Raw genomic sequence first — 10076 nt, forward strand, 5'->3', positions numbered from 1 at the left:
CATTAAAAAAACTAAAAATTGTCTATTTTTTTTTTAAAAAATAAAACAAAAAAAAAGTGGACCTACTTTGCCTTTTCTTTTTAAGAAGTATGAAATGAAACAAAGACGTCAAAAACCAAATAAATGTGAGAAGAAACCCCAAGTTTGTTAGGAACAGACCCACCTCTCCTTTCTCTCTGCCATATCCACCACCACCATTACCATTATTTAAACACCACGCTTTCTCTCTCCTCTCTTCCTTGTTCATTTTTCTGTGATTGGTAGTTCAACACATTCACACTTTCTTGGACTCTTCTTCCTTTTTTTTTTTTTTTTAATTTAATACTACTCGTACTAGATAAATTAAAGATTCTATTTTTTCACATTATATATAGAGTATCATTTCTACCATTATAACTTCATCTTGCTCTTCCCGTTGTCTTCTTAATATCACAATTTTACTTCATTAATCTCTTATTTTCTATTTTCATTCCAATTATTGAATACCCATCTGGGAATTTTGCTCATTGTTGATCTAAATTTCAATCATGGGTGATGCTAATGGTATGTCTCTGGAAAACCCCATGATTTATTTTTGTTGAATTCCCTAATTTCTTGGTTAATTTTTAATTGGGGTTGATCTATTATGTTTTTGGCAATTGAATTTTATTGGGTTGTTTGTTAATTTTTGTTTCATTGATGCTTTATATTTAATTCTGTCATTTTGCTTTCATGGAATTGTAGATTTTGTACGCTTTTCTGAATTTATACGCTTTTTAATGATGATCATTGTATTATATCATGTAATTGACATAATTTGGCCTTTGATCGGTCAACGTTGAAAAGTTATCTGCTTCTGAATTGCTGGAGTTAGTTCACGCTATGATGCATTAACACATGATCAGATTTTGTTTGTTGCATTTATCTTATACTAATGCTATGACTTCATATGCTGGATCTTCCATCCCTTTTACTGAAATGAGGCCTATAAATTGGTAATTTTGGAGTTCGCTATTGGGAATCTGATGTAGGTTAAACTATTTGTTCCAATTGCTTATAAATTGATAGATTTATTCCAATTATCCTATGCACTATGTTATCAGCTTTCCATATGATGATTACCAATTGTTGATCAAATTTGACTGATTTGAGTTTTGTGCATGTGAACATCTTTCATCAGTGGTTGAAGCCAAAGATGGAACCATCTCTGTGGCTTCGGCGTTTTCAGGTCACCAAGAAGGTAATCACACAAGTCGAAATCTGCATATATGCTGTTTGAAACCTGTTATATGATGAGTAACATAGCTGAGTTGGTATAAGTGGTGATTGTAATGTTTGCTTCTCCTGTTTGGAATGTTTAAACTTTAAACAGCTGTACAGGATAGAGACCACAAATTCTTGACAAAAGCAGTTGAGGAAGCTTATAAAGGGGTTGAATGCGGACATGGGGGTCCTTTTGGTGCTGTCGTTGTTTGTAATGACGAAGTAGTTGTCAGCTGTCACAACATGGTGTTGGAATATACAGACCCAACAGCACATGCAGAGGTTACGGCTGTTAGAGAGGTTAGATGACTAGCCTTATGGCTGCATTTTCTTGCTACCCAATGGACTTTGCTTAGGACATTGACTTCAGCAAACAATTGTTCTTTGTTTTCTGACAGTTTTCAGATAAAACTTCATTTTTTTAGTTCCGAACCATGGACTCATATTATACTATGTGCTTTTCTTGTGAATTCTTTCAACTGCATGCCCTATAGTTTTCATATTGCCCACTACTTTCATGGTGGATGAATTGAGAGGACACTTTCTAGGTTGCTATGTCCGGATCTGTATGTGTTGAAGTGATTGAACTGAAGTTGTTTGATAGTGTCCTGAATGTCAAGGAACTTGATATGATCAAAGATTAGTCGAGCTATCTTTGTTTCAGATTCGAAGCTTTACTTGTAAATGAGAAATATTGAAATATTTGTGTAAATGTGCTTTGCTATGTGTTTATGGTCATACAATTGTCATCTCCTAAATACAGTAAGGAATATTTAGATGCTCTAACAAATAGTATATTTCCTCTAATTGACTTGTTTTACACGTTTTTGCTTGATTTTATTTCCTTTCTAATGTACGAGTAATATTTTTGTCACTCGACAGCCTTTGTGAATTTAGTTTCTGATTCTGTGGTGATGTGCTATTTGATGCTGAAGTGTCATTATCCATAATGCTGACTTATTGCAAATTGATCAAGAATATTTGGTTTCCTTTTAGACTTATCTTAAAATATGCTTCTAGAATGACATTATACATTATCATGTGTGTCCTTATTGGCGGTTTTAGCTTTCTGCGCACCAGTTTTGTTAGCTAATACATTAATACTGGATATGTGCAACAAGAATCCATGCACCATTTTGAGAAATACTATCACCCATGACTTTTAATTAGGAGTTTGGATACATGTAATCTTACTGTCAAAGTGGAAATTGTGTATATGACTGTACCTTTATTGTACAAATGAGATAAATGAAGACTAGTAAGAGTCAACATGGCTCTTTAAGGTCTCGTTTGGTATCATTTTGAGTTTCTACTTCATGATTTTCAAGTGTCACAAATTTTATTTCCAATGTACTGATGGTTTAAGCTTAGTATCACCTTTATTTATTTATTATTTTGATGTCCTCTATCCCCTATATTAAACTTATCACTGTTTTAAAGAAAGCATAGAATTGAAAAATAACATTAGCAAGCAAAGAATAAGCTTTTTCTTTTAAATGAGCACTCAGTCAACACCTCTATGGCTCTATGCTGTTTCTTGTTTCTTGCTTGTTTTTTACAATGTTAGTTTAGCTAGAATCAATGATTCCCTGAAACAGAGAGGGAGGAAGGCATATGGCGTTGTCTTTCTATCATTTCCTTGTAACAATATTTCTTGACTAAGTACCTTTTAATTTATATTTTACTGATTATTCTGATTTCTACTGATTCGACAATTTTATTGAGTGAAATTGATTTTTGCTGATTCTACAGTGCTATTCTCTTATGCAATTTAGTGATTTTTGACTGATTGAAACCAATACTGAATTTAGCTAAACTTAGTTGCAGATTGAGACTGATTTTGTATAATTATGACCAATGTTTTCATACTTTTATTCTCTTCATTTTGTTCCTAGTCCTGCTTCATGTAAAGAGTAACCTAGTGAATCCTCTGCTAGTTGTATTTCCAGTATATTGGTACGACCTATGTTTTTGGAATTGGTGGAGTCTAGAGGAAAGTCAAAATTAGGAGCCATAAATCAGGCTCACTTCAAAATTTTCCAGATTTTGAGGATCATGTTTTTTTTTCTGTTATATAGCTTCTTCCATATTTTACCCATTAACAGCTCATTTGGTTAGTTCTCATAAACGGTGGTAATTCATTTTGGTGTAAATTTGTAAAGGTATTCCCCATGTCAATAACCATGGTAATGCTACTTTACCTGAATAATATATTTACATCCAAAAACTTCATTTCCCTCCATTATCACTTGGAAATGTGGTATTGAGTGGTAATTAGTTTTTTTTTTTTTGAAGAAAACCATATATTTTATGATGAAGTTCCATTCCTATGGATATGGACATGAAGTTTTCTTACAAAATTACACTAGAAAGCATTATTAGTACCATTGTCTGTTATTGACTGCCAAACGGAGTCGTTAGTGATTTGCTAATAGCTATCGTACCATCACCCTGTTCTGTCATGGCAAAGTATAATATAATTAGGTCACTAAATACTTGAAATATCTTAACGGGGATTTTGATTATTTCAGGCATGTAAAAAGCTCAATCGAATTGAGCTCGCAGATTGCGAAATATATGCATCTTGTGAACCATGTCCAATGTGCTTTGGCGCTATACATCTTTCAAGAATCAAGGTTTGTGCGTTTTCGCTTTTTACATCCGCTTTTGACTGATGATTATCCTCAGATTGTTGCTAATCTTTGAAGTCACTATTCAACATTTACAGAGGTTAGTGTACGGGGCTAAAGCTGAAGCTGCCATAGCAATTGGTTTCGATGATTTTATAGCTGATGCATTGAGGGGTACCGGAGTTTATCAAAAGGCTAGTCTTGAGATCAAAAAAGCTGACGGCAATGGAGCTGCCATTGCCGAGCAAGTATTTGAGAATACCAAGGCCAAGTTTGCCATGTATTGAAATCTCCTGTTTCCAATTTACAAGAATAATTACAGCATTCACTAGAACTTTTGTTTTCTGTACAAATTAACCCAAGAAATGTTTCCATTTATCCAAAATGTCATTTGCTTTCATCTTTGTTTAAAATTCTTCAGTTTTAGCAAGTGTTTATATCTTCATCTTTTACTATTGATTGTACCCTGTGAGGCCCAACACTATCCAGTATGACTTGGCTATTCCTTGTAATTTTTATCATTTTCGTGGCTTGCCTCGAGGTGTCGTCTAGGTAGGCTAATTAGCCAAATTGGTATAAAATTTGCTCCCATCTACTAGAGTGTGCTCTTTTCATCTTAGAAAATAATTTTCAAGTCTAATTAGGTGTAATTAGCTCTAAACAGGATTGATTACATATAATTAGGAATAACAATTTTAGTTCAAATTAAGTAAGGACGAAGAAAACACACTCTTATCAGACGACGAGATCTAAGCCTAAGCTTATATTTGGGGTATTACAAAAGGAGGCATGTATTATAAATTCTAAGTACCCTTCTCCGAGAAGAGAATTGATCCTACATTCTTTTTTGGGACCCTTTTCGGGAATTTCGTGATAAGATGAATTTCTTATGCGTTGCTCTTGCACAAGGTTACTCACCTCAAAGACCTAACTCCCTTCCCCAATAATATTGAAATTTTTACTTCCACTAGGATTTGAAACTTGATATTCATGTGAGAAATAGAAAATCATATCATTAAATCTAAGGGTCCTTATGACTGATCCTACATGAACATGATTGCTTAAGGACATAGTGGCTTAAGTTGCCTCTTCAGTTCTTCTACATCTAAGTAGGTACTTACATCCATCCAAAAAAAGAAAGTAGGTACTTACGTGGAATAACTATAATTAATGTAGTTTGTGACTACCTATTGGACAAGATTCATGATTTACACGTGGAGACAAGGAATGGTAAAGTTATTGAGGTGATGTTTGTCTAACCAACTGGAATTGGCGTAAGTGGTCAAAGACCCTTCGCTTTTTAATTAAGCTCTTGAGTTTGAGTTTTGGATATGGAAAAGTTTCCCGTTAAAAAGGATGTTATCCTTTGAGGTACCCATACAAACTCGCATAGGAGTGAAGTCCTCTCGCCGAATACGGTGAGAAACTCCTTTGAGTTAGGAAAAAAAATTGAGGTGATGCTTATCTATTTGGTGTGAATGATGCGACACTTATAATGACGTGCATACTAAGAAGCACATTAGCAGTTGGTTAGTTAGATATGTGTTACAGGTGTTTGTTTTGGTAAGTAAAGAAATCCTATTCTCTTTTTGTCTATTATATGAATCAACTTATTTAAGTAGGGAAAGATTTTATATACTAGTAATATTGTAGGAGTAAAGATTAACACTTGTAACTCCCATAGAACATTGAAGACCACTACTTTAATCTTATCGATTCTCGATAAGATACATTAAAGAAGGGTGAATGTAACAAAGAGAAGAATACCCATCATGTGAAATAGATTTCCATCGAATCATGTATTATTTAAAGACTTTTGAATTTGGCTCGCTAACTCACTAAAGTTCCTTTCATATGGAGTCATGATAAAACACTAATGGTTAATCGGCAGGTTCTCATTAACAATTTTTTTTTTCAAAAAGTTATCTTTTTGTTAAAACAAAAATAAAAAAAAATTACTTTTTGCAAAAAAAGTAACATATGATTTCTAGCATAAAGTAAAAAGTTACATTGATTTGCGTGCCTCATTTATCTTTTTTTTCCAAAAAATACAATTGGTTATTGATACGAACCCTTGTTTGTATGTTTGAAATCCATGTTATTATTGTTTCAACCCTTGTTCGTGTGTTTAAAACCCGTGTTTTTGTTAAACCAACCTCTGTTTGTGTATGTAAAAAAGGTTGAAATGTACTTTTTGTCAAAAAGTAAACATGTGATCTCTACCATAAAGCAAAAAGTTACATTGATTTGAGTGCCCCGTGCAACTTTTTCCCAAAAAAGTACAATTGGTTTTAATAAGAACCCATGTTCATGTGTTTGAAACCCTGGTATGTTAGATCAACCCATGTTTGAGTGTTTCACACCCATGTTTTGTTAAACCAATCCCTATTGTGTATGTAAATATGTTGATATGACAATAATAACCTTGTTAGCAAGTTGTCCACTAATTATTAGCGTTTTATCACTCCTCTTAAGGAGTCATGCTTGCACGGTTACGCCTATCCGCATATGTAAGTTTTATGTTGTTGCGGGTGATGCATCATGCATGTGTCAGTTATTGCACACTTTACGCACTTACATATATGGACAATGCATAGATGCTAATCGAGCGAGTCGATTGTGAGTATGCTCCTACTCAACTCGGCTTGAATCTTGACCCTATGTAACTCGTGCTTATTATTCATTAAGCTCGTCAAACTCGCACCCACCATTAATATTTTCGCGCGCTCGACTCGACTCAAGCTCGGCATACCCGACTCGAGCTCGGTCTAATTAATGTGAAAATTGTTTTTAGGTTGATGTTCTACATAATAAAGATTTAGTTTTACCCCCAACAATTAATAGTAATGTTAACGTGAAAATCTATTTTGCTATAGATGAAGTAATAGAACTTTAAAATAAAAGATGTGTAAGGTTCATCTAAAGAAACAAAGAAGAACTCAAATTACGAAGTACTCCTCAAGTCATAAAATATCTCAAACTAAATAATAAATCCAAAGATATAGTTCTTGTTCTTACATAACATCTAACCTTTTACAAATCAATCTTAAAAACATTTCTTCACCAAATTTACATTACAAGTCTTTGCTCAATCTTTCTCCAAACCTATAAATATTTCAGGTACACAATAATTAGCAAGGATTTTCATTTATTTTACGGCTTTTTCACCAAAATAACCGCAAGTTTTCAGAAAATTTACGAGGTACCCTCGCATTTTTGAAAATTCACCAGATAATACATCCAAAAATGTCATTAATGACTATGTCGGTGTTTACTCCATTATTGATTAATCATATGTAAATCCTCTAACCCTAATTAAACCCTATAATCCTAACCTAACCCCTAATTTAATGCCCTAACCCTAACCACCCAACCACTACCACTCCCTTAAAGTCCTACCCCTTCCCCTCCCCCACCTTTGCAGCCCCATGCAGCCCCCCCACCCAATCACCCTCGCAGCTCACATCACCCCCTTTCGATTTTCACCCATGCCGCCCCCTCTACCGTCATTTCCTGCCTCCATCGGATCCAAAATGCCAGTCACCACCACGCAACCCCCATCCCTCCTCTAGTGCTACGTCTTGCCCTTTATTTCCCCACAACCACCACGGCCATGCCATGACACCTCTGAACTTCAGCCCAACATAGAAATTTGAAGGGGTGGGTGACTGCGTAAATTGAACGGGGAGTTGTGGGCTGCTCGGGGGGTGGGGCGGGGTTGCGGAAATCGAAGGGGGAGGTTGTGGGCTGCAGGGGTGGTGGTGGAGTATGTGTAGCAGGGGGTTGCGTCGGTGGGGGCTGCGAGGGTGGGTGGGGGAGGGGAAGGGGTAGGGATGCAGGGGTGGGGTGAGGGGAGGGTGGTGGTTGGGTGGGTAGGGTATTAGATTAGAGGTTAGGGTTAGGGTTAGGGGTTTAAGATTAGATGATTTAATTAGGGTTAGAAGGTGTAATTGAGATTAATGACTAAAGGAGTTAACCGTTGTTAATAATTAATGACATTTGGATGTATTACCATGAAACTGAGGGGTACCTGGTGAATTTCGAAAATGCGAGAATGGCTCGTGAATTTTCAAAAAACTCGGGGTATTTGGTAAAAAAATAGTTTATTTTATAAATAACATATGAAACTACATAAGCAACAAATTCCAACATTAGAAACATATAAAAATAACTTGGTATGGCCAACATTATTAAGAATTAGGGTCGGATCTAATGGTTACTTTTTCCGTTTCTCCTAAATGAAGTTTAGGATTTATTTCCTACCCATGCATTTTGCTTTGAACTTATAGGGGAGAGGGAGAGGAGTTGAGGGGTGTCTGACGTATAATGGCCCTCTGTGTGGGGCTCCATGTGAGGGCAACCCAAATGATTTCTTCTTATCTATTTTTTAAAAATGCCAGAACTTTCATCTAGGAACTAGGCAGAAATTTCCTAAAATTGAAAGGAAAAAGAAAAAAAAACCTGCTTGTAAATTAAACTTGTCATGTATATTTACCGAAAATATTTCAAATTGTCATAAACCAACCGGAAATCTGAGTGAGAATTTACATGATTGGAAATCAATTATATGTCGGAAGTTGGTGCTTGAGTGTCATCGATTTTTCTAGTGGAGAAGGGAAAAAGGCATGGAGGTGGGAGGAGATACAATAATGTCATCAAAGAAGAGAAAGAGAGAGAACCTAACATGGTCAGTGTTCCGTCAATAATAAGGATATGTTCAGAAAAATGTAAATTTTCAGAGGCATCTAAGGAATTTCTCAAACAAGAAGGGGTTATTTAAGAATTAGGTGAAATGTCGAGTGTTTGAGGAAAATTTTCAAATAATTTAGAATTTATTAACTGAAACATTCCCTATTATTGGTGTATAAGTTGCTTTATTATTTACTTATCTTTTCTAAACTCTTTCTTAAACTGTTCGTTCAACCTAAATGTTGCATGTAAAAAGAATGGAGGAAGCATACAACAATATAATTCTAGGAGAATATAGAAAGTATCAAGGCCGAGGCTAGCATATTGGAGTCCATGTGCAGAACCCTTAAATCCTTTTGTTTTACAAAAAGATGATTTTATTAACCCAAAATATTGAAAATTGACAAAAAGAAGTGTAGTAATTCAAAATTTGAAAATTAACTTGTGATTAATTCCTAATGCTGATGGGGAGGGGTCTTTCACTGAGTGGGTCGCTGAGCTTTTGGTGAAAGTAAAGGATGAGAGATGGTGGGCGCTGTTCTGGTGTGTGGCCTGGGGTGTATGGCTTCGTCGGAATGTGTGGGTTTTTGAAAACCGCAGAGTTGAGCTCGAGGGGGTGGTTGACAGAGCAGTTAGATTGATGTGTGAATATGAGCTGGCGATGGAGGTTCACAAGCCACTACTTTCGGATGTAGCAGCTGGTGCAAAGGTGTGGGAAGCTCCTGCAATGGGGAGTCTAAAAATTAATTCAGATGCGGCCATGTTTGATGACGGAAAAGTGGGGATCGGTGGAGTGGTCCGCGATGCTGAAGGTGATGTTCTGATGGCTACATGTGTGGTTATGGAAGGAGGAGGGGAGGTGGACATAGCTGAAGGTCTTGCAGCCCGTCACTCATTACAAGTAGCGCTGGATGCTGGTTTCAGATGTGTGATTTTGGAAAGTGATAATTTGAAGCTTATCTCTCACCTCATCTCTGGGAAAGAAGAGAATAACAGCTTTGGTTTTGTTATTTCAGATATATTATGGCTTTGTATGTCTTTTTTGTCTATCTCGTTTTCTCATGTATGTAGGGAGGGGAATAGAGTAGCGCATAAACTTGCTCATATAAGCAAGAATTTTAACGGAATGCGGGTGTGGCTCGAAGAAGTTCCAGATGAGGTTCTGGCTGATGTAAACTCTGATTTGATCTCTTTAATGAAGTAGTCTGGTGTGTGTGTTTCCCGTCAAAAAAAAAAAAAAAATAACTTGTGAATATAACCCTCTTAAAAAGGATAAAAAATAAACGTATATATTACTATTTGCTAAGAGATTTGAATCCTTGACTTTAGCAAGTTGGGCCCTTTCATTTACTAGTTACTTGCCACCAAACCAATTCACTTTTTCTGTTAGCATAATGATAATAACTAATACATATGGCATAATTTTGAGGCCCTTTTTTCGAGGGCCAGTGCGGTCATGCGCGCAGCACAAGTTGAGCCCTGTCCCTGGAAAGCATAAAGCTTAATGATAGTCCA

The 10076-nt window shown here is 35.9% G+C and overlaps 2 protein-coding genes across 2 annotated transcripts; both read left to right on the plus strand.

Moving 5' to 3' along the window:
• Positions 1-72: 72 nt before the first annotated feature.
• LOC104890962 (guanosine deaminase) lies at positions 73-4272 on the plus strand. Its single transcript, XM_010676582.4, has 5 exons — positions 73-543; positions 1160-1219; positions 1352-1542; positions 3774-3878; positions 3971-4272. The coding sequence occupies exons 1-5, from the start codon at positions 528-530 to the stop codon at positions 4157-4159; spliced, it is 561 nt and encodes a 186-aa protein (XP_010674884.1). The 5' UTR covers positions 73-527; the 3' UTR covers positions 4160-4272.
• A 4950-nt stretch (positions 4273-9222) lies between these two features.
• On the plus strand, positions 9223-9765 carry LOC125496729 (uncharacterized). The gene has a single exon (XM_048642271.1). It carries the CDS (start codon positions 9223-9225, stop codon positions 9763-9765), a length of 543 nt encoding a protein of 180 aa, XP_048498228.1.
• Positions 9766-10076: the final 311 nt, after the last annotated feature.

This window comes from Beta vulgaris, chromosome 4, assembly GCF_026745355.1.
Source record: "Beta vulgaris subsp. vulgaris cultivar EL10 chromosome 4, EL10.2, whole genome shotgun sequence".
Classification (NCBI taxonomy): Eukaryota; Viridiplantae; Streptophyta; class Magnoliopsida; order Caryophyllales; family Amaranthaceae; genus Beta; species Beta vulgaris.